Below are 24,616 nucleotides of genomic sequence, written 5' to 3'. Positions count from 1 at the left end.
CCGATTGAAATGAGGCTGATGACATGCCTGCAGGAGGGCTCTTCCAAAAATAACACTTATAATAAAAAATCTGCTGGAAGTCAAAACTTACCCAGATGGTTCTTTTGGCTTTCCCTGTTGCCACCCACTAAGGACCCTTAAGGAAGGAATGAGCCAGCCAAGCCAAAGAGCGATCTTAGGTACTCAGCCAGCCCTCCTCTTGACCTTTGCCCCCTTGCATGCATTAGGCAGGATTTGCAATCACTCCCTCTCATTTAGTCCCAACTCTCAGTCTTAACAGTCATGAGGTTTTGAGACTCTTCTCACTGGGCTTTGAAAATATGGCCTACTCGGAAACTTATCAGCACTAACTTTTTCTTGGGTGACACATGCTATTTTCAAGTTTTCACCTGATTTTTTCTTTGGCCCCTTCTTTGCATGCACTGATTTGGAGCTGCTATTGGCCTAATTGAATCCTATAGCACTTCAACAACTCTCGAGTTAGCCCTGGACTCACTCTGGTGGGCAAATGAGTCTCTTTCTTCCTTACCTATTGGAAGAAACTTAGCTAAGTGCTCGTGAAGAAAGAAAGCACAGTTCTTTTTTCCTCAGCCCAAATCCTGAACTCTATTTTAATGAAATCTTGTAGCACTCCTCTTCCTTAACTTCTAAAAAATGTATAGACTACATGAAGGTAGGTCCAACTCTGAGTCCTCAGTAACTAGAACAACGTCTGTCACAGAGAAGACCTCAAATATTGGTTGAATGAATGACTAGCTTACTAATCCTTACTTCTCTTCAATATCACTTTCCAATGGTATTTACTACCAGTTCCTAAATATTAGAATAGGCCTGGTACATAATAGTTCCTCAAAATCTGTTTGCTGATTAATAAGCAGGAAAGGTGTAATCCTTAACAGATGTGCTGCGAATGTTCATAAATATGGTAATTGCCCTTTCTAACCACATGTGAAATATTATTTTATATGGGCTATTAGCGTCTTGAATATTAACTGCAAGATACATTTTATCATGATTTTCTTCTTTGGTGGGAAATGGTACTTTAGGGTAGCCCTGATCCGCTTCCTGCTGAGACCGCCCTTATGGTCTGCCAACATTTGACAAAACTGCATGCCCTGATAAGAAGCACCTTTAACGTGGCTACTTTAAAAAGGCAGAGTAACAAGATGTAACAAGTAGGCAGCAGTGCAGAAACTTCTCTCAAGAAGGGCTGTCCACAGAATTACAGACAATGAAGTTACAAACAGTTGGCTCTAGAGGACCAATAATCCAGGAAAGAATGGGCAATTTGAAAATTTCTGCTTTTTTGACATGCTTCAAAGATTCTGTAGAGAATGACCGGAATCCCAAGCCTATTCATACCACCCCTTCAGCAAGGGGCTAATAGAAATTTAAACCACTGTTGAGCAAGTAACCTTACATTAAATCATCATGCTCTAGAGATTTCCCTGGTTTCTGGGTAATGAGGAATAGAAAGGTTCCCATCTTGAGCATTCACAAACCAGTAAGTTTCTGTCACACTCTTTGGAGACCAGAGTTCCACCCCTTAAGAGCTGCAGCCAAGAAAAGAGCAAATCCACACCATAATAGGAAAGCCGCTCAAGAGGCAGATGCCCTATTTGGGTTTGAATAATCCTCCACAGTAGGAACACAGCCAATCTGGAAACATGTTTTAAAACAAACCGTGGTGGGGCGGGGCGGGGGTGGAGCGGAGAAATGAGGGAAGCAGAGGAGAGGAGAGGGAGATGTAATCACTTTTCAATGAAAGCAAAGCACAAGGGGCCAAACCCCAAAGAAATCGAAGGCAATGTTTACATATTTCTACTCTCGCGGTCCCAAGGTAATGAATTACCCACATAAACCGAGCAAATATTAAGAGCCTTCCCCTTCAGGCTGGAATATAAAACTCTTAAGCAGATTTAATTCGATCATCAGCAAACTCCTTCAGTTATGCTTCCTTAGACTAAAAACAAAGGAATTGTTCGGTAAATCATGAGTAACGAATATGACTGAATATTATACAATCAACAACATGAATATAAATCAGGTTAAAATATAAAGTTCAGTGAAAAAAAGGAGCAGATGGAATGGTATGCACCTGCTATGATCCCATTATTATGAAAATAATCTTATCCAGAGGTGGAAAGGAACCAGAAGGAAATATGCAAAAATGAAAATAGCTTTTGTTGAATCATTATCATATCCCTGGGACAAAAGAACAAGGGAAGTTCTTTAAGAAATAAATGAATGACTGAATAAATAAATAAATAAATAGCCTTTCGATATGGCACTTCTTATCCCAAGCTAAGAATAACAGTTGCAGGTGGAAAGAAATTGTTGGCAGTAATAGTCGACGCATCCAGGGCACTGACAACCACCACGGCCCACCTCCCCAGATGGTGTCACCAACTTCTAGAAACAGGAGATGATCTCCATATGCGCGCATATCCCTCAAGAGGATCCCAGGTGTTTTTGCAAACGCATCGCTATTAGAGAGCACAGTGATTCATTCTCCTTACTGGTAGTGGGGGCTTCCTCTGGGTTGTTAGACACCCAGGGACTGTCTTGGTCTTGGGTCGGGTATGCAGTTGGAAGGTGGGTGTGGAAGATGCTGTAACCTCCTGAAGTGCTTCTTTCACTGGAGAATCCACTGCTCATGTCGTCCTCCGTGGAGTTGCTGGAGTTAGAGTTGATGTCTGCGGGGTTAGTTCTGTATTCGCCTTTCTTGACGTAGCGGGTGCCATCACGGTTGACGATAGCTGGGAGAAAGAGACAGCACTTTCAGAACTTGACAGCTGACACTTTCTGAGCATAGAAAAGACTGAGAATTATCCTATAATACAGTTAAAGCTATTTTTCTTTTTATGAAGAAAAGCAACACTTAATAACCTATCTAGTGGGGGGGGGGGGATAAGTAGCTGAAGCACTGAGAAAACTCCCCTGCCCTCTCTCACACCTTGGAGGGGAAAAGAGGATGTGTTTGGGAGACTGTACGTTTGAATTCCAGTTTTGTGTGCCTCCAGACAAGGTAGGCAACTCTCTGAGCTTTGGTTTTGTCATTGGTAAAATAGAGATGATACTACTTCCAGTCATGAGCACTTTATGATATTGTATGTAAAATGCTAGCACTGTATTCAAAGTACAGATGATGCTCAACAAATGAAGAATCTCCCACCTGGTCCCTACTCTCCCTTCCTAAGAACATGTAAACTTTGTTGCTATTAATTCTAGCTATTTCCAGAAAGGATTTGAAGTAGGAGACAAAGATGCTATTAGCCTCAGCAGGGAATACACTTTTACAAATCCAAGAAGAATTAGATTTTCTTTCTAAGGGTTAACTTTCCTCAGTTTAAAAGAACTCCCACTCCTGGCTAAGAAATTAGCATGCCTAAATATTGACAGAGCTGTGAAATTCAGCCTGGAAATTTAGAAGTACAGATGTATATAAAGGTTGAAATCTTTGGTTTAAACAAGCAGATGACTAGAATAGACAGGAGGAGAAAAAGCAAGGATGAATTCATTCATTGTTATTCCCTAAAAGTATTTGCTACCGTCAAGTCTGGGCCCCTCACTGCACAAGTGTGCATTCAGCTGAAATTACTTTCTGCTGTATTACATAGATAGGACTAAAGTTCCTTTTGTATACCTGGCTTGCCCAAGTGGGACTATTAATAAAACATACATTTAAAATTATTCCAAAATCTCAATCACCCTGACAACCTCTGCAGATGAGGATATGATAAGGAAATATGATCAAACTTGTATAGATCTGAACTTCAAAAGAGATCTGTGGGGACCAAAGAAATGGGACATATACTGAGTGTCTACCATGAGCCAGGTATGCATTGGACATATTATCTTTCTTAGTTTTCACGACAAATCATATATTGTTCCATTACCCAAGTGAGAAAACTAAGGTTCAGAAAGAGTAAGTCATTCCTCTAAGTTCATCCAAGTGGTAAGGAACTAGAATTCCAAACCAGATCGAGACAGTGCATTTCACATCACAGGCCTCTACTTCCTTTTGCAAGGCACAGGCCAGGGACGACATGCAATGGAAGGCAGCATTTGTACGGTCCAGGAAGATTCTCATGCCCCTGCCACCGCCACCAGTGTGCCCATGCACACTAAGGGGCCTGGCTTTTAGGATGCAGAAATCAGGCCCCCTTACCACTGCGACACTTCTCAAAGAAATGAGGTTCACAGGCAATACGATCAGAGTTAATAGGTTGACCTACTTGAAAGTTTTGGTTGAGATATTCTGTTTTCTACAGTGCCAGATGCCTGCTTCTGGGGATAATCAAGATGATTTTAGGTGAACATGGTATTAATAATGCTGAATTATATAGCAGGAAGTTTATATGCTTTATAATTATATTTCAATACTGCAGTTAAATCAAACACAAAGTCTGGGGGGCTGGAATGCCCCTCCCCCTACCGCTTATTAATCCCCCTCTGTAAGAGAGAACACACACAGCTCAGAGCCTTCAGCAGCTGGAATTTATGAACATTACTTAATTTCCCTTACATTTAGATTTATTTTTAAAGGTTACCTTCTAATTATGAGCCTGATGTTGGTTTTTCATTTGCAGTTTTTAAAAAGAATAAATGTGTTCTAAGTAGAAAAGAATGGGTCAGTTAAGAAAAATATCAAAAATAGTGTTGGGTACCTAGAAATGTCCCCCCCCAAAAAAGTGTTTAAGTACTTTTCAAATGACTGAAGTTTGAGGAATAGTATATTGGGGTAAATCCAATAGCAGTTTCAAGCCATCACAGGATAAGGGGAAGGGACATAGAACCATAGGCAACGTACCCAGCCTTAGGGAAATGACTGCTATTCTATTCAAATATAAACCATAGACAATGTACCTGATTTCTTTTCCAAGAATGGGGAAACTCAATCAAGGTTAGAAGAGATACGTACTTATGGTAATTGGTCCTTCAAAGGCATTGGGTAGGTCCGTGACTGATGTACAATCTTCTCTGGGCGGAGCTATAGGATAGAAAAGAAAAAAGGCATGAGAACTCTAAAAAAAAAATTGAGCAAATTAAATGGAGTTATATTGTAACTTATCCCAAATAATTTTTCTGAAACGTGGTTAAGTCTCCTGGGAACGTCTCTGACCTTTATAATGCGTTTTCCATTTTTATTTAGCTTCATACATTTTTGGAAGCTTACTTTCTCCTCCTCCCACCACAATAAATTCATTCATTAACAAATACATATGTTCTATATCAGGCATTGAGGAAGGCTAGGAGTATAATGGTGAATAAGAGACACGTGATCCTTCTCTTATGAAGCACACATAAGAATTTTTTTTTAATAATTTGTTACTGTAAACACAAGTTGAATGAAAAAGGGTTTGGTTGCTTCCCAGTTCCTAGGAGCATCTCTTTTTTTCACAGATGAAAGGTATAGCTTTTACCTGCCTATTTCTTTGGCCTCCTAGTGAAACTAAATAGCAGCTTTATATATTCAACTGGAGAAAAGCAGGTTTTAGGGAAAGCCATTCTTACAAAAGCTGATTAAATGTTTTCTCAGAAGAGAGACTCTTTGGTAAGGCCATCCCACTCCACCCGATCTAAACGAGCCCCTCCCCACTTCCCCACACCCATCACCATCATATATTACCTGCTCTTGTTTCTTCCTCAGGCTTACTACTACCTAAAATTATCTTGTTCATTTTACCTGATGGCTGTTTATGGCACATCTCTCAACCCAAACTGTCAGCTAGCCACCCACATCCACAGAAATAGGTAAGCTCTACAAGATGAGTAGGAACCTTATTCATCTTAGCCAGTACATCTATGTGTGATGGGGACAGAGAGGTGCTCAATAACTATTTGTCAAATCAATAAAAAAAAAAGCGGGGGTGGGGGGGGGAAGGTCCATTCTTCCCCTGCAAAAAAAGAATCCTAAGATGTTAAGCCCCCAAATGGTCTGCAAATATAAACAGGTCAAAAAACATTTAAATAAACCCTGAATGGCAATACCATAAGAAATTATTAAAGGAAGTTTCGGATATATCAGTTCATTTATTCATTTTACTCAACACATATGACAGATGATATAATAAAAAAGGAGCAAAAAGAAGAACACAATGCTGTCCCTGCTTTTGAGGAATTCACATCATGAGGGACAATAATTAATGTTTCTTTAGATTTTTACAGTTTTCAAAAAAAAAGAAAGATCCCAGTGAATTCCTCATTTGAAAGTCAAGGCAGATAGCCAGACTGGGCAATCTTAAAGAGTATCTACCCTGTCTATTTTGGGGACACCACTAGAACCTGGTCTGATTTCCAACATGATTCTAATGTCGTTATGTTGAATATACTTAGAAAAAGACCATGGATTATGACTTCTCAATGGCAAGGACAGAAGAAGCTCCCCCAAATTCAAATATGATTGTGGGTTACAGTAGAATACTGGGAATTTCTAGGAGTTAAGTTGTAATAGAATGAGACATGATATCACAAACACTAAGATAGTTCTGTAAACGAATACAGCATTTGTTCGAATGGACCCCCTTCATGCTCCAATTCACCTCAACTTTTATAAAGAGCATCAAATCTGGCAAGCATACTAAGTTGGATGGTGACCCAAATGTGCAATTATATATTCATGCTCCGGTATCAGAGAGCAAGGCCTCATTAGACAGCCTTTCATTCTGTTTAATGAGCATTGTGCTGCTGGGAGAATTAGTTTTCCTGAACCTAAAGACTTGTTAGAAAGACTCTGAGGGGAGCTTCCTGGTGGGCTGCATCTCAGAAAACTTGCCTCCACTGCACCAAAAAAGCCAAGAGAAATGTTCATTATTCAGTCTAGCCAATCACTCGGTGCCAAAGAGAAAGACATCTTTCTCAATTCCTGATACATTCTAGGTATTCAATAAATATTTGATTAACTGAGTGAACGAACAGACAAATAAATATAGAATCATCCCCTAAATTTCTCCTTCAAAAGAGAATGAAGCAGTTTACACAAAGCAAACTTAAAAAATGAACTAATTCAAGTAGTTTTCTGAGCTGTTAACACAGAAGTCACCAGGCTCAAGCTGGGCTTTTCCACTGAGAGATGAGGCCATAACCACCACAAACCTTTTTCAGGGTCTGCCTTATTTTCATTTGTAAACCACAGGCTTTGTTTTATAAAAACACTGCTCAGACTGTAAGTATACAGAAGCTATCTGCTTAGGACTGAGCTGGCTTTGTCTCTGTAACCAGCCTATGGGGATCACATCACTGCGCCCTGCTGGTATTTCTGAGGCTCAGTGGGATTCAAGGATCTTCCCAGTGAGATCCTTTGGAGCAGGTTATCAAGGTCTGTAGCTCACTTAACACCCCTATAATCCGACTCTAAACCAAGACATTTAGAATTTATTTATCCTTAGATAAACATTCCTTTCAAACTCCTTATCTTTCTGTTCTGTTGTTTCAACAAGATTAACTCCTGAGATAAAAAATAATGGCTCCCAGTACTGACTGCATATAGCTGATCAACAAATGTACTTTTTAAAACTCAAAGAAAAACTTGTAAAAGCTGCCTAACCATACTGAGTAAATTTGGAAACGAGATAAGGAAAAACGTCACTTCGAACTTCACAATTTTAATACAGCTATTTTGGTATGTAATGCAACCCCAGGACTTCTCAGACTTTTCAGTTGAACTAAGCCCCCCCTCCATTACCACAAAGAAGAGAAAAGTTAATCAGTAGTGTTCACTCCCTTCTCTGAGGATAGGCCCAATCTTAGGGCAAAAATAAGGGCAGGGAGAAAAGTCTCAGTAGTAACTTGCTTAGATGGCTTCATTACCAGGCAATGAAATAGTGTGAGCTTCTACCTTTTTCAGTAAAGGTTCTTTCTAGCGAGCAATACCGACTTGCAAACCATGTGAGACAATGTAGATACACAACAACATAATTTATGGCATAGGATCCCTCAACAAGGTTCAGTGGGAGACGTTGCAGGCGGTGCCCAGAGACACTCAAGGGTATGCAGCCGGGTGCTAGCCTTTTTCCATATGACCAACCCTGTCATCTAAAGCACAAAGCCTTCCCAACTCTTTCATAAGCTCTGGCAGTAAGAGAAGCTAGTTAGACCACATGTGGCTCTCTGCCTATTTCCTGTCTCTTCGTATGTAGGTTTTTTTGTTATCATATAATTAGAATGGACATTCTGGGTATGGGCATGGAGCTGGTTATGGGCCATGTGCAGTGTGTGTGGAGTTTAAGTCAAAGTCTATATGCTTTTTTGTTCATATGATAGAGAGGAGAAAACACTGTATAATATTCTTCTTATTATTTTGAGTATCCCTCCATAGGTTTAGTGACATGTATATATTTGATCTAATTTACTGCCTTCGCACACTCCATTTTTAACTAAACAGCCCTGATACTTTCCCTTTAACTTAAAATCCTCTGAATTCCACTCTGATCCCTACTACTTGCAACAGCAGTAGGTGGGCGGAGTAGCCTAAAGCTAACTGATGTAATCTCGCAATTTTCTTTGATGTCCCTACTTTAGCTTAAAAATCCATGCCGATTTTATAGTCTACTACCATATATAATATCTGTTTGTCTCATAAAAATGCCTTAAGTCATCATAGAATAACATCTGTGTTTGTTTCATACAGAAAGCGTCTTAAGTCACTTTCCAGCTAATTTAACAACCCCTTCCTGTCTTTAAGGAAACCCGATATGCCAAGAAGACCGTCAGGTTTACCGCATGGCTTCTTCCTCACCTTCACACAATCTCAAAGCTTTAGGTAGAACAGAAGGCCCAGTTTGAGAAGTAAGACATTTGACTGTTGGTATTCAAAACTTTGACGTTTATGGGTTTGACCCTTCTCAAAAGATCTCGAAGATTCATGATGCATAGAATTCTTTAGTTTTGCTAGGGCCAGTATTGGACTTGTAAGCATGTGTTTCTAGTCCGGTAGTGGGAAGCAAGTCCCGCAGACAGGGAGGGGGCCTGGCCAGCAGCCCAGCATGCAAATCTTAACTTGGCTTCCTTGTTCTCTAGTTGTCAGGCTCTCAATTATTGGATAACGACACTCAACAGGGTCGAAGGCCTACCATATATCTTCCCAGCCTTCTCTCCAGTCCCAACATATAATAAATACCTCTAAACTAAGCCATTTGGCTTGTACCCCAGTGCTATCATTAGATTCATGTCACTCCCCTATTCAAAACCCTACGGTGACTTCTCATCACACTGAGAACAAAATCCAAACTCTTGACTATGGCCTACGAGGACTTATGTGGCACTTACTCTCTGACTTCATTTCTTGGCATTCTCTCCTCTGATCACTGGGCTATATCCACCCTGGCCTTCCCGCTGTTCCCAGAACAGGCCGTGAAGCTCCCACAGGCCTGGCTTTGCACCGGCTGTCCACTCTGCCCATGGCCTTCCTCCCTCACTTCACTCAGGGCCCTCCTAGACACACCTCCTCAGGGGCTCTTTACCTGACCACCTTCTCAGAACAAAAGCATCCTTAGCGTCCTGAAGCCTTTTGTTCTGCTTCTTCATTTATAGCTCTTGTCACTTTCTGACTACACATAAGGTATTTATTATTGATTCATTTACTGTTGACCTCTCCAACTTAGCTGGTAAGCATCCTGGAGAGAGAAATCTTGTCTCTGCTGTAGAGATATTCTGTGAGCATCTGGAAGCTACACGAATCCCCACTTAAGCCAAGATTGAACTGCTGTTAGCCATGCTGCCACAGGCTTGCCTGCCAAAAGCAACCCAAAACACAGAGAAGCCACTTGGAACCAACCTGAAGCATTGAAGCAGTACGTGTCATACTGAGAAGTGTTGGAGGTGAGGACGTACACCCCTGTGTGGTTTGCGGCACAGATGGCGTTGGGGTGGATGCGGGGGATCACTACGTGCCCTTCTATGAACCCGTACCTGCAAAAGAAATGCCAGCAATTACACACCTGCAAGGCTGTGATGAGTATTTCATCATATCCCCTCGAATGACGTGTCATACAGTGCAACGCTTCATTCGACTCACCTCACCGGGTGTTAGAGGTTCTCACAGCTGAACTATATGAAATCCTAAAATAATAGCAGAGAGAGGGGAAAAGGGATCGACAGGTTGATAGAGACAGAGTGATTTTATTTAGGGCTCCATAAGAGTTTTTTTTTTTTTAAATAGATTCATAACATTTGAAAAAATTAGTTTTGAATAAAATTTGTTGTCAGCAGCGTCAGGTCAGTGGGAACAAGCAGAGGGAAGCCTGAATCACAGAAGAGAGAAGAATGACCGCTTTACGATGTGAGATTCATTCTGGCTCTCCACTACTTTCATATTTTTCAGAAAATACATAAAATGACTGGCTTCCATAAGATAGGACTAGGTGGCTCTTCATTTCAGTCCACAGATGTCATACCTGCCTCATTTCCCAACCTCTACCCTTCTCTCCCAGCTTCACCCTTTCTTGGAACGCCCTCATTCCAGACTCCATTACTCTAAACACAAAGCCTTGTTGATATGTGAAATACAAGTGTGTTTTGCCTTGTGAGCATCCCAGGCATCATTTCATTGCCCGTGGAAGTAAATTGACTGTTCTTAAAATGGGAGTAATAGTGATTAAGTAAGTAGATAGCAATGCCTCATTTGACTCAGGAATTTTCCAAGAGCAGCATAGCAGGAGAATCGCTTCAGCCCCTTTGCTCCCACCAAGGTGTTTCTGGGAGCACGTTGGAGCTGCAGGCCCTTTCAGATACAACATATAGCACCCAGCCTCCCCTATCAGCATCATGGTGGCCAAGTACTCATCACACAATTTCTCCCACCTGTAAAATGTCACAAAAAATGAGATATGGGCTGAGAAAATACCATTTGCAAAGGAAGAGGTGATGGTAGGGGAAGGTCAGAGAGGCAGAAGCTAAATCCAGCAAGTTTTTGAAAACACAACGTTGGCTGTAGTGCACAGCCTTGATCCTTTTCATCTTTCCTGCCAGGGGCAACAATAGTGCATTGCCCTGCAAGACCCATAGAAATGGCTGTGAGTTTAAAATTTTGAAGCACATAGAACTCATTATGTTTATGTGTTGCAATTGTAGCTCGCATGACTAATCCCTCACCTAAAACAGACAGACTGGTTTCTCCAAAGACTCCTTAGCTTGGTAGGGGTAGGGGTTGCAATTAAATGTTAATAAGTTTCCATATATCTGAAAATTGCTACTAGTCAGGGTGGGGCAGACAGAAGAAAGTAGCTGCTAAGGTTTTATCATAGCCTGAGACACTGCCATCTGTGTCCTATGGCAGATAGCTGATTCGTAGCTAGCTACCTGAGGGAAATTATGGAGATGAGTTTTGCAACACTTAATACTAGCTATAGGTAGAACAATAGATTTCTTTGGCATAGTTTTTCTTCTTTCTTTTTTTCTTTCTTTCTTTCTTTCTTTCTTTCTTTCTTTCTTTCTTTCTTTCTTTCTTCTTTCTTTCTTTCTATTTAAATAGTAATACTCCTTGTTGAGCCTACTCCCTCTTCCACCCCAATGCATGTGCCAAGTCTGGTTAAGAGGAACATTCTAGAATCTACATTCCCTTTGTAAGTTATACCTGAGCTTTTGCCACATCATGTCAACTGTCGGTTTTATGCGTAGCACATGAGTTGGGGATATAAACATTTATATGTGTGTATAGTGCACGAGTAGATTGCTGTTCACAAGGAGGAAAGAAATACTCAGCAAATCCACGCAACATACTTCTATCTCCCTTTTGCTCTGTCCTTCTGGGGGGCTTGTTCACTAAAATCTTGCCCTGGGCTCGGATGAAGCAGGACTTGACCTGGACTCATCCCCACACGAGTGATGTGGCCCAGGGCGAACTGGGGAACTTTCCTCAGCTTTGGTTGCTTCACCCGTAAGTGGGGTGATATAATTGACCAGGATTAACTGGCAGGTTGTGAGCAGGTGGGCGGCATGGTGCCCAGCATCTAAATGTTCTGATCATTGGCCAGTGGGAGGACTAAGAACTTCCCTCTTTTTCGGCATATGAGAACATTTCTGTATTTTATAAGTATGTCTTGTGTGCATTTCACAATCAAAATGCAGCTTACTAAATCCGCTTTCTTAGGCTCCTGACCTAGTCAAGGCCATGTTTAAGCAATTAGCCTTGGGAATAGAACAAATGGATCTACTGACTGGCCTTCCTTCATTGCAAACTGCAGTACTGGGCGAGCAGCTACCAGAGGTACCTCCCTTTCTCTGTTCCCTTTTACGGTCTCCCAGACCTAGCTCTGAACACATACAGACGTCTGCATCCAGCTGCTCTTTGATTTAGAGCAGTGCTACTCAACAAAACTTTCTGTGATAATGGAAACATTCAATAATCTATATTGTCCCATGCAGTAGCTGCTAGCTTAGTTGAGCAATTGAAATATAGCTAGATTCTAATTTTATTTAATTTTAATTAAGTGTAAATTGCCACACATGGCTAGTGGCTTTAGGGCAAAGATTTTCTTTTTCCTTTTCAGCAAGAGTCTCAGTTACCGCTCATGAAGTGGGTGTCTTACTCTGTAACCAAGGATCCGCGATAGGTGTATTTAGCTTACATTTAATGGTCTTCATAAAGACATTACGAGCTGGACTTTTAAAAAGCAGTCTGTTTGTACATGTGTGCCTCTAAGAGAAAGGGGAACCGCGTTACCTAATGACATTACATTGCAAAAGCGCAGAGGAGGTAGTTACAGGCTGGGGTGGAAACTTCAAAGCAGTTGCTCTTCTAGTGAAAACAAACCAAACTACAATCACTGTGGTCCTCACCACTGCTTGCTCGCTCGTAAAGTGCACCACTAGCCACAGGGTGGTTGGAAACTCAAAAAAGAAAAAAAAAAGAAAAAGGAGAAAAGTCCATTGCCTGCTGGCATTGTCCTCCGGAGAGAAGGAGGGGTTGAGGAAGGCTCCATGGAGCACCGTGATTACCATAGCCTCTCAGGGGGGCCTCGTGGGTCCCTCCCATCGCTTCCCAATCACTTGTAATATAGCTTAATTATTTTCATACCGCCTTTGTTTTAACCCTTTCAAACCAGAGGAACAGAATTAATAGAGAGTTGTTTGAAAATCTGCTTTGAGCTAAGTCTGCAAACCAAGACTCTCCCAGGCACGTATTTATTTTAAACACTGTTATTTGGTATACATTTTCTTGTGGTTCCGACAGTGATAGTGTACTCTTCTTCAAAGCCAGAAGAGCGCTGCAGAAGCACTTCAGGCAAGAGGATTACAGCCAAGGACCCTTAATGGGCAACCCCACTATGATTCACAAAGTGTTTGAGAAGGCTTTAAATTTCAGTTGTCATGCAGGTTCCAGGTCGACTGGGTCGAATTAATAGTTGGGGCCTGCCCTTCAGGAAATCACCCAATCAGATGTCAGGGGGAGCCTTCCCAACTCTAAGCCCCGCCCCCTGGACCCAGCCTGCCAGCTTTCTGAAAGGGGCGGGTGCTGGTCTCTTACCGGCAGGTCTCAAACCCCACGCTCAGGGCTTTCTCCATCTGGGCCATGGTGGGTAGAGTGCAATTGAAAGCCTTGCAGAGATCAGCAGCCTCCGTCCGTGAGATGCTGTAGCGACCATTTTTCTCCACATGGAATACACCTGCATATCGGCAGGTTATATTCAAATCTATGAGATAAAACAGGCATGTTAGATTCTTTTGCATAACTAATTTGGAAGGAGTAAGTCTGTTTTTGAATAGCCTCGGTAAAAAGCCACATACACTTTTCTACTGGCTAGAGCCTTCTATATTCACTGCAACATTCCAAAGCGCCCCACATTAAGCTCAAATCTGAGATAAGATACAGTAAAGTAGCATCAGTCTTACTCTCTCTCCATCAATAACTCCTCAACAGTGTTTTTAAAAAGCACGTGATTGGGAGCTGGCCTAACCACTTTGGGTTTGGAGCTGCCTGACTGTAACTGATTTTTGCTCGAACTCTTAAAACTTTTACTATGCCTCAGTTTATCTTTTAACAACAGTGACATTGCACAGTGGTATAGCCACTTTGGAAGGCCATTTCATGGTTTCTTGCAAAACTAAACATTCTCTTACTATGAGATCCAGTAATCACACTCCTTGTATTTACCCAAAGGAGTTGAGAACTTAACGTCCACTCAAAAACCTACACACAGATGTTTACAGTAGCTTTATTCATAATTGCCAAAATTTGGAAGCAACCAAGATATTCCTCAGTAGATGAATGGATAAATAAGAAAAAATGAAATAAAAAATGAAATGAAAAGCATAATCAGAAGTCTATTTCTGATTATTAAATACAAACTTGTAGAAAATATATAAAATTTTGGAAAGTAATGAAGGAAAAGCAAGTCCACTACTAAGAAAACGATAGCCAACATTTTAAACATTTTGCTGTATCTTTTTTCAGTTTGTTTTCTGCATATGTAGGTGTGTTTCTAGTTAAAATGATACCAAATATATATACAATTTTAGATTTGGGGGTCTTTTTTTCCACTAAATTTTATAGTATGAGCATTTCCCCACAAGCATGCGGTGCTGCTCCCTTGCTTATAATCTCCGATGTCTTCTGGTTGCACCCAGAATAAATTTCCTTATCTTGACTGATAAGATCTACATGATCTGGCTCTTATCTCCCTCTCCATGCTTTAAGTAGCGGCTCCAGGTACAAAGCTTTTCTTTGGTCACTCTGAGCTTTTTCTGGCCTTAGAACATGTACATCTGCCTTCCCCTCTGCCTGGAATGTTCCGTCTTCAGATTATCACATTCTTGTTTTTCAGTTCCACATCACGTCATCTCGGAGCCCTTCCCTAAACACTGTTATCCACCCTGCAGAGTTTCCCTCACCTCACCTTGCTTTTGTGCCTTCACAGCAACTCGTTTATTTATTTGTGCATTTAGTTATTATCCACCTGCCCTTTCTGTGATGGAAGTTCCAAAAAAGCAAAGGCCTTGTACTGGTTCACAGCTGTTTCTCTAATGCTCATCATAACAGTATCTGACAGAGAGAAGATGCTCAACAAACACTGAATGAGTGATTCATTGAAATTTCCTCAAAAACATACGTTTAACATCCTGACAGACAGATCCAAGATCTGCTGTTTGTTCCCAAGAGTTAATGGTATTTAACGTGAAGCTTAACTCCTATCCACTGCTTAAAAAGTGATTTGATCCAAAGACGTCTGTGAGTTTCGCAGACATTAATCTGAAACCTCAATAAGGAGCTGAAAAATCCTCTGGTTCTATGGGATCCTCTGTAACAATCTCGAAAGATTTCAAAGACCTTAATTGACAACCCATTATTTTTCTAGGACTATATTATCCCTGGTTTGCACCTGGGCAAATGCCAAAAGAGAAAGGTTAAGTCATTAAAATTGTCCTAGTGAAGCATGATTCCTCCTGAGCACTTCCTTGAGCCGCAAAGACAGTCCTTCTCTAAGGATGCTTACTGAAGAAGTTTCCTTGGGGGCCCAACACACGGTGGACCACATGCCAGGCTGGGCACCCCTTAGTTATGAGCCGGGTCTGGATTCCACTTAATAAAATAAAATATAAATAAAATAAAATAACATATAAAATAAAATAAAATAAAATAATAAAATAAAATAAAATACATATGATTCAGATAGGGCTAGCTTTAATCCAGACCCTATTTCTCACTTAGGCAGGTGTGAGGGTAGTCAGGGTAGATTCTGCTTATTTATCAACAAGAAAATTAAGACTCAGAAAAGTGAGTTGCCCAACAAAGTGAGGATTTCTGTCCAGAACCTGTAGTCACTTTCCAGAATCTCAGTTGCGTTGTTCAACAATTCTGAGCCAATAGTCTGGATAGGGGAAGCCTGTTATAACAATGTCCCTAGGTACCTGGCACCTTTGGGTACACTAAAACAATTGTTACATAGAACTAAGAGAGGGTCAGTGTTCCTGAGCTCGAAAGGCAACAGCTGCTTTCTCCTTTCTGGGGAGGAGGCATGTTCCACCCACTAGGAAACAGAGTCTGACAAATGCAAAATGAGATGATAACAGAGCTGTTAAAACTTCTGTATGATCTTTCTTGACTGAAAATAATGAGGGAAGAAACAAGAAATGGAGCTTTGAAAACATAAGCCATTAACGTCATTGGTCTTGTTTGTATCATTAACGTGTAGGTGCTTGAAAAAAGCCTGAGAACCAGGTGAGATGAAGAAAATTTGTTTTTGCATGATTAGTTCCTTTTTGGTTCCTTTTTGGGTGTAATGGTGTCACACAGCCCTTGGCCGATGAAGCAAGGGGAGCACAGAGGAGGAAAATGCACAAGGCCCTTTTGAAATACTGTTTGTTTTTACTAACGTTTTCAGCTTTGGCCTAGGTTTGCCAGTCTTAGCAAAGGGAAACTGTCATGCTGGGCAATAGCCCTTCCCAGAGAGCTCTTCTTGTCTAGCCTACAAAAGAAAAACAAAGCCTTCCAATCAGCTTCTTGGAGATGAAGCTGATAGGGAGACTTCAGCCGATGGCAGGAGAGGCCAGCTGCCTGTCAGTGTTCAGCCAGGTGGCTTCTGTCACTACCAAGTTAAAAATAAAGTCCGAGGCATGGACGGTGGCTGGTACCCAATGGCAGTTTCTGTCATATTAAAATTAATTCTAGTTTGCAACCTGGCACACAGATATGTAAATGCAATCGGAAAAATTCAGGGTAAGACTTTGGAATAAAATCCCTGTGCCACAGCCAACGTAACCTTAGAGACAATATATGCACACATTTTGTGAGTGCGTCTACATATGTGTATGCAAGAAGTAAGTGCAAGGTTGTGTATCCTCTGGTCAGCCCAGACAGTAAGGAACAGGTAAACTCAAACTTCAGCCTTCTTAGACTTCAAGACTTAAACATTCCTGACATATAGTAAGTAGGTATCAGCTAGGGGCTGCCAAATGAATAAAATAATTCTTCGCCATGTGAAAATTCCACAGCATACATTTATCTTAATCCCATGAAAGAGGTCCAGCTCCTAACCCTGATGGCATTTAGTCATCTATGAATTGCAAAGATGATGCCCAAAATTTATTTCAGGTCAACTATCCCATGGGTGTCATGGTTCCTCCCTCTGAGTCCTTTGTCCCTTGAAAGGGACCAAGCCTTTAGGGTTGTGTATCCTTCAAGTTCGGATAATTTATGATGACTTTCCAATGGGCTTCCTTAACACTTATACAAACTAAAATTATTACCTCAAAGGGTATTAACAACATCAACAGTAATAATAGCAGTTAATATATATTGTATTTATTATGTGTATGCCAGGCACTCTTCTAAACCTTTTACAATTACTAACTCATTCTAGCCTTAAAACAACCCTATGAAATGGGTAATGTTATTATCCCCACTTTCCAGATACAGAAACTGAGTCACAGAGCGGGAAATGAAACACGCCCGTGTTCACAAAGCCGATGCAGCCAGGATTCAAATCTAGCCAGTCCGGCAGCAAGAGTCCACAGACTTAACCATTAGGCTGCTCCTCCCAAGTCTGATTTAAGTAACTACTTATGGTCTCTCAACCTCCCCAATGTACAGCTGTGAATATTCCCAAGGTTTAAGTAAAGTTAAAGTAAGGCCGATGCGTGAGCAGCCACAGACTACAGATCACCAGATAGTCACCAGTGTCCATGGCAATGACACTGGCCACACTGTAAGCCTCTGCAGAGAGACAGGACTCCTGAGATATCTGTCTGTCTGTTTCTCCCGAGAAACAGAGACCTCCGTGATTCAGGATCTGCTGTGACTCAAGAGGCTGATAGTAAATGGCTGATTGCATCTTTCAAACAAGGCTTTCCAACTGGAAATAAATCAAGAACGTTTTGCACTGAGCCCTCTCTTCTGCACTAACCCTCCTGGATTATGTAATTAATGAAGCGTCCCAAGTTCCTACCTCTGAGAAACCCAGGGGGCAACATAATTATTTGGGGTCACTTTTAGATTCAACATAGAGCCTCTCTGGAGGGAGAAATGGCACCCAGACCGTTAGGGTGCCTGTTACTATAGGGTAGCCAGGAGGACAGAGATAGGGCCCAGCACCTAGGGATCCCTTCACCTACATGGGAAGAGGCCTACCAGTATGACTTGTTAGAAAGATTTTTTTTAAAAAAAGGAGCTCTTCAAGACGGTGTCCTTATTGTTTAACCTGCTCTCTGCCACCAAACTCACATGAGGTTAGTAGTTTAGTAGTTCAGAGTTCTAACCTCTGTGATGCTGCCAATTATGGCGGCTTCTGGGTGAATTCATTCTTACTTCAGCAAATAGTTGACCCATAACACCATTAATCTTAACTACATTTTCCACTAAGTCTCAAAGCAAGGAAAACAGATCTCTCTAGTAAAATCACCCCAGCACGTTTCAAAACTTTGCCTAGATTGCAGGGCCTGAGATGAATGGCTCCTCAGTTTGCCCCATTCATTTCCTGAGTAGTAGAAAATCACGAGATCTGCTGGGAGTAGAGCACTATGTAATTTCCCCCAACTTGCCATTATCTACATCTTCCCAAACTTTCCTGAGAGGGGAGTGGGAGTGGAGGTATCACATAGGTAGCTCGTGATGGAGCTGGGTGACAAGATCCACAAGTTGGTCTTCCGGGGCTCTATAAAACTGTGAAATCGTATGCAGGATTTTGTGTGTATGTATGTATGTATGTATGTACATTCGTGTGTGTGTGTGTGTGCACGTGCATGTAAGTATTTTGGCGAGAACAGCATCCTTGGATTTCTCAAAGAAGTCTGTGAACCAGACATACAAAGAATTGCAAGAAGTTATTATCTCCAAGGTCTATTCAGTAATCAAATTCCAGTATTCTGGAATTTCGCAACTTCCCTGTGGGCTTCATGACGGTGGAGGCCGTGCCTCTCCCTCACCTCTGCGTCCCCGGTACCCAGCACAGTGCTGCACAGAGTAGGCACATGTTGGACAAATGGATGAATAAATGAACAAATGGATGAATGAATATTCTCCTTCTCTCTGCACCCTGACAAGACAAGCAGACATGTGGGGCACGAAAAGGGTATCTCTCAGGTCATTTCCCCCCAGCTGGGCCTTGCTGAGAATTCTCTATTGGACACTTAAAATGTCTTTAGCTGGAGGCATTTTTGCTTCTGAGAAATTTTGCTAGTTTCCCTGGAAGCAGATGTGTCAGAGACCAACTTTCAGTTTTGTAACTGGTTTTTCTGTCTGGACTTTAAAAAATATCATCTCAGCAATGGGTATGCCCTTTTAGCATCCTGTCATGGGGCCATTGCTGAGGCCGGATCTCCTGAAAGAGGACACCAGACATAGTGTGCGGCTAGTGAAGACCACCAGAAGACAATCTACAGTCACACTGTTCCCAGACTCAGTTCTCCAACTAGACTTCTCCAGATCATCCAAAATGATTTAGTTTTCTAACATGAGACACTCAGATGTCCCCAGTTCCTAACTGTCGTCTCCTTAGGAGAGATGTGGCAGAATTAGATTTCTTCTACTGATTTGGTCCCAGAGTAGGTCGTCTGTCTGGGGAAGTTGGTTTTTCTTGAAGATGGGAAAAAGCCAATTTCTGCAACACAACGACTCGTGAGATTCCTCTGGCCATGGTAACAATGGCAAGTCCTCGTCCAGTGCTTCCTCTGGGCCATATGAGGTTTTCAATATTTTATACTTAAGAACTCATTCAATTCTCACAACAACCCTATGTGGTAGGCACTTTCACTATTGCCATTTTACGCAGCAGGTAACTGATTCATTGAGAAGACATGAATTATCTGAGCAAGTAGGCAGCAGCCCCGGGTTTCAGACTGAGCAGTCCGACTAATCACATTACAGGGTTAAGTTGTGCATGGGACAGATGCTAAAACTACAGGAAACCCACTTACTCTCCTGCGGTTTTTAAAGTGTGGAGAAGTGAGCATTCATAGAGAGCTCTGGAGAGAAAAATTTGAACTTACTGAATATTATTTTAAGATTAGAGTTCTCTCGATTCCAGACCACAGGTCATAAAAGGGCAGGACCCTTTGCCCAAGAACTTGGGAAGGCTTCAGTGGGAAAACCCTCAGTAACAGAACTTCCACTCTCTCCCGGGGGAGAAGATTCTGAGGTCTCCATGTCATTGGCTTTCCCCAATAGGGACTGGCTACCTCTCTCTGATTCTACCTGTGCTCTTCGCATGATCCCTTCAGAACTGAGAATGCAACTTGAGCTGCAGCCTCAGGCTTTCTCTGCCCTTCTTGCCTGATGGCTCTGGCCAAGGTCAGACAGGATGAATAGAGGATCCTGGGACTCAAGGTTTGCCCAGGGCATGGATGTCAGACCACAGGCTGTCCTTGTGACAGTCCGAGATATGTTACCCAACCCAAAATCTCAACAGACCAAGCCGAGGTGCTAGGCCGATTTGCTAGAGCACAGTCTTCCAAATGATGGCATCCGACTCCATCGAGCTCTTGGGAGTCTGTCACATGCAAGCCTCTTGGGCAGTGGCAGTCCAAAGCACTGGCGAACTCTCCATATTTCTTATTTTTATAGTGTTTTTCATAAAATAAACAGGATTCTGTTTCTGCCTTCTGATTTGCTGAGCTCATGTCTGAAAAAGATTACGCAACTCACAACCTAACCGAACTGATCCTCATCAGAAGTAGAAAAAGAAAAGACCATTAAAAAAAAAAAAAAACATTATTGCTAATTGGATCATCTGTGTTTAAAGACAGTAGGGACAAAAGACAGCTTCTAATCAAATTCTCTTGCAACACAAGAGGAAAAAAAAGTCCAGAATGACCGAGCATGGTCTCCCAGCCAGTTATGAGGAAAGCAGGACCTCAGGGATCCATAACTGCTGGATTCCTGACTCCGAGGCCAGGGCGCGTACTATTGAATGGCGTTTAAAAGTGGCTTGAGCAAGCCATTCCCAATAAAGTCAAAATCCAGTGTCTTAATGAGACATAAAGAAGACGTTCTGTTCTTCATTTCTCTGATTATTTGATGTCTTTGAAGCCCAGAAGTTTCCGTCTGGGAGTCTCCCTAGCTATTACAGACCCTGCTGCCACCGGGCCTGCTAGTCCAGAAGGCTGGCAGGCTTCCTGCTGCCCCCACATCACTCACCCCAATCCCCTGACACCCACGTGACGGGCGCCTGGTGAAAGGGTCTATTGTTCAGCATCCACTTTCGAATGAGGCCAAAATCACACTCAGTGGCCGAATCGCCTTTGGCTGCCCAGGGCAGACCATGAGTCTTGAGTGACTCAGTCTCTCCCGGAATTGCCCTAGAGGTGGGTAAGGGTTTAATGAGCAGAGAAAACAGTCATACACAATCATACCCAGAGAATTTCCTCCAGAATGGGTCTTGGGTGGCTTTCAACTGAACTATGCATCTCTTGGCACTCGGAAAGGAAATGCGCCCTAACTTCTTGGTGCCTGACTGTACCCCCTGACCTCTCAGCTTTTTGTCCAAGGAACATGGAGCCTGTAATGGCCGCCAACAAGGAACCACCAGGGGCCCATCACATTCACTTTGTCAGAGAAATGTCCAAAGGGGCTCTCAGCACTAGTCTGGCCCTTCAGTCAAGGTCTCCAAACGATCGACCCATGAAGTTCTAGAATTGTTTCACAGAGTCTGGGGAGCCCCCACTCCTGTCTCCTAGAGGGATGGTGGGAACTGGGAGGAGGTAGAAAGTGGAGAAAGCCCGTTTAGGCCTCCACTCCTCATTTTAGATCCAACCGTCTTTCTGGCAAAGGAGAGTGTGTGTCCCAGAACTGTCACCTCGATTTCTGACTGAAAGGCCAAGTGATCTTTGGTGAGTGAGTTTCCAGGAAGATGACTGAGGGAGAGAAATCTCAGGATGTATCCTTGCGTGTTGCCATGGCGATCAGGAAATGCTCAGGTCTAGCCTTGCAACATTTGTTTTCTGCTTTTTTGCAACATATAGGTTTAGCAGATTAACTAGCACAAACCCAGGATGTGGTAAATGAAATTAAAAAGCATCTCAGGGGCCCACATGGGGTTTTTTCCTGTTGCAAGTAGAAAAAAAAAAAAAGAGGGTATCACTTTGTTTTATAACTAGATTTATTTTTTCTGAGGTAGTTACAATTATGACTACATCATTTAATTCATGTACAGCTTTTGTTTAGGTCCGTAGCCAGTATTTTCAGGAACTGGTTAATTTTTACAGACGAAGAAACTAAGGAAGAAGCTATTCAAAGACTCAAAGTCTTACAGAATTTGAGTAAAATCCAGACCTCGACTCAGATTTTTGAGGTAGGATTTTCTCCATTACCTGTAAAGCTGTTCTTTCTATCCCGGAGTGTCAAAAGGCAAAGGGGAAAAGAGGTCACACTCAGAGGGAACAGTGATGGTTTGTGCCTTCCTGCCTACCCCTACCCCATCCCTACCCCCGCCCCCGCCCATGCTGTCTCAGGCAGAATCACAACATCCAGGATCGGTAAAAGCAGAGCTGCCTCCCACTGGGAGCTGAAAGAGGGCAGAGGGACAGACCCCAGACTCTCCATTCACCTGCTGTTTATTCTTGCCTGGTTCCCACCCTGCCCCACCAATGGTCCTGACACCCTGCACGATGCTCTAGAAGGCTCAGCGGAACACTCTGGAAACCACCACAGTAGGAGCCAGCCATAGTGATGATAACCACCACTTAGCAAGGCCTCCGAAGTGCCAGGGGTTCCAAAGCATTTAGAGCTTTAAGAGGGTTAGTCATCCCACGTGAGAGCTATGGAAAAAAGAGGGTCAGAGCGTTAAGTAATTAGCACAGGGCTCTGCAGCTCAAAGGCTGCAGCCCAGATGAAATGCACTGGGTAAAAATGCTTTACAAATGACACAGGCTTGGTATTATTACTTTTGTGTTTTTTTCCCCTAGGTCTCAATAGTAAAAGTACCTTACAATTTAAAGTTCTGCTTAACAGTTGTCCCCAGTTCACCCTCTAGGGAAGAGACAGCAAAGTCTGGATGTCCCATCCTATTCTACGGGGACTGGGGCTAAGGAACAGTGAGTGGGCTTGACAGGATTTATCCGACCAGAAACTAAGATGAGGCTGTTGTCCTTCAAGAGAGAGCCATGACCGATTCCCACAGAGCCCAGCTCCACCACACGGCCTCAGGTATCCGCGACATTGATTTCATTTCCTCTTGTCTATCTCTGTTAGTGTCTTCTCAGTGAGAAAGAAAACTGTGGGATTTATGAGGCTCTCTTCTGTATTAGACAGTAGTGTAGATGCTGCAACAGATATCATGCCATATGATCCCCCAAACAGCTTTGAGAGGTCAAATTATCATTCCCATTTTGCAGATGAAATAAGTGAGATTCAGAGCACAACTGACCCAACATCTCACTGTGAAAGCAGCAGAGCCAGGAGTCAAACCCTGAGATGATACTGTCAGTTATCATATGACATGAGTTAGCCAAAGACTCAGTTTACCAAAGCCACACGTCTCTGCTTTCGTTGGGCAGACTGTCACACCGGGGACCTGAAACGCAAGATCACTGTGGGGTAAAGGATGTAGTTGGGACATTCAAACTCCTACAGAACCTACAGCCGAGCCTCTGGCCGAGCTCCCCAGTAATATCAACACTAATTCAGCAGCACCTACTGTGTGCAGAAGTCTGAGCTCAGTGCTTCACACTGATTATTTCACTTAATTCCCACAATAACCATATGAGATAAGCACTATTATCAAACCTTTTTTTATAGATAAGAGAACGGAGGTTTAGAGAGGTAAAGACCTGTCCAAGGTTACACCTTTAGGACATCAGGCAGCCTCGTCCCTTCTCTCAGCAACCATCTGCCTCTCTCATTGCTGAACTTTGGGAGATTCCATTTGGGTTACAGAATAACACTGCTTGCCATATAATTTGGGTACTGCTGGGTTAATATTTGCTAATGCCATGCAAATAGAGCTGGCAGATGGGAGCTGGTTACTGCCCTCTCCTCCAAGGGGGTAACTAACAGACCAAATGAGAGAGGGAGATTTCACAGAAAAATCCATACTGGAAAAATCCCGTACTGGAATTGTAGAGGCTGGTGCCCCGAACAGGGCTGACAACTTTCTCCTTTTTCCATCCAGAAAGGGGAAAAGCTTGATGAATGGGTTAGGTTTCTGCCTGGCTGTGATTGCAGGCAGGTCACCACCTCTGGCGGATGGCATCCGGTCAGACACCCCTTAGCTTAATAGTATTTAACCTTTTCCCTATAGCGGCCTTTAGTTCATAGGAGGGACAATGCCGGTCAGACTCTGATGAGCACCAGGTACCTTAAAATCCCCAGTGGCCTCCTTCCCTGTTACTCAAAAAAATCTTACCAAAATGCCAGTGAGTACGCAAGTTTTTCTAGGACTAACTATGAGTTCGATGCCGTTTATAGGACAAGAAAGTCATTTATAAGCCTTAGCACTTGGTTGCCAGCAGCCCTGTACTCACAACTCATCTCCCACCAATCTTGACCTACAGGTGAATTGAGACGGAACAAGAATCATGTCTTTAGGTTACTCCTTTCCTCTTTAAATACATCATCAGTGAAATGAGGCAGCTATAAAATATTTATTTCCAACAAGTATTGCAAGTGATTTAAGGAGAGTTATAGAATTCCACTGATTCTGAATATGTTGGGCTCAAAAATCATTAGATCGCAATTTAATAATTC

At 42.4% G+C, this 24,616-nt stretch overlaps 1 protein-coding gene across 9 annotated transcripts in view; it reads right to left on the bottom strand.

Moving 5' to 3' along the window:
• CD44 (CD44 molecule (Indian blood group)) overlaps nucleotides 1-24,616 on the bottom strand; it is a 77,945-nt gene that overhangs the window by 30,377 nt on the left and 22,952 nt on the right. For all 9 annotated transcript variants that reach the window (XM_036221844.1, XM_036221845.1, XM_036221846.1 and 6 more), the window contains exons 2-5: nucleotides 13,469-13,634; nucleotides 9,779-9,912; nucleotides 4,925-4,993; nucleotides 2,520-2,759 (exon numbers count right to left, since the gene is read on the bottom strand). In XM_036221844.1, the coding sequence (XP_036077737.1) occupies nucleotides 2,520-2,759; nucleotides 4,925-4,993; nucleotides 9,779-9,912; nucleotides 13,469-13,634 (609 nt within the window). The remainder of the gene's footprint in view (nucleotides 1-2,519; nucleotides 2,760-4,924; nucleotides 4,994-9,778; nucleotides 9,913-13,468; nucleotides 13,635-24,616) is intronic.

Source organism: Rousettus aegyptiacus, unplaced genomic scaffold, assembly GCF_014176215.1.
Source record: "Rousettus aegyptiacus isolate mRouAeg1 unplaced genomic scaffold, mRouAeg1.p scaffold_m13_p_5, whole genome shotgun sequence".
Classification (NCBI taxonomy): Eukaryota; Metazoa; Chordata; class Mammalia; order Chiroptera; family Pteropodidae; genus Rousettus; species Rousettus aegyptiacus.
The sequence above is the reverse complement of the archived record's forward strand: the minus strand, read 5'-3'. Positions and strand labels throughout refer to the sequence as shown.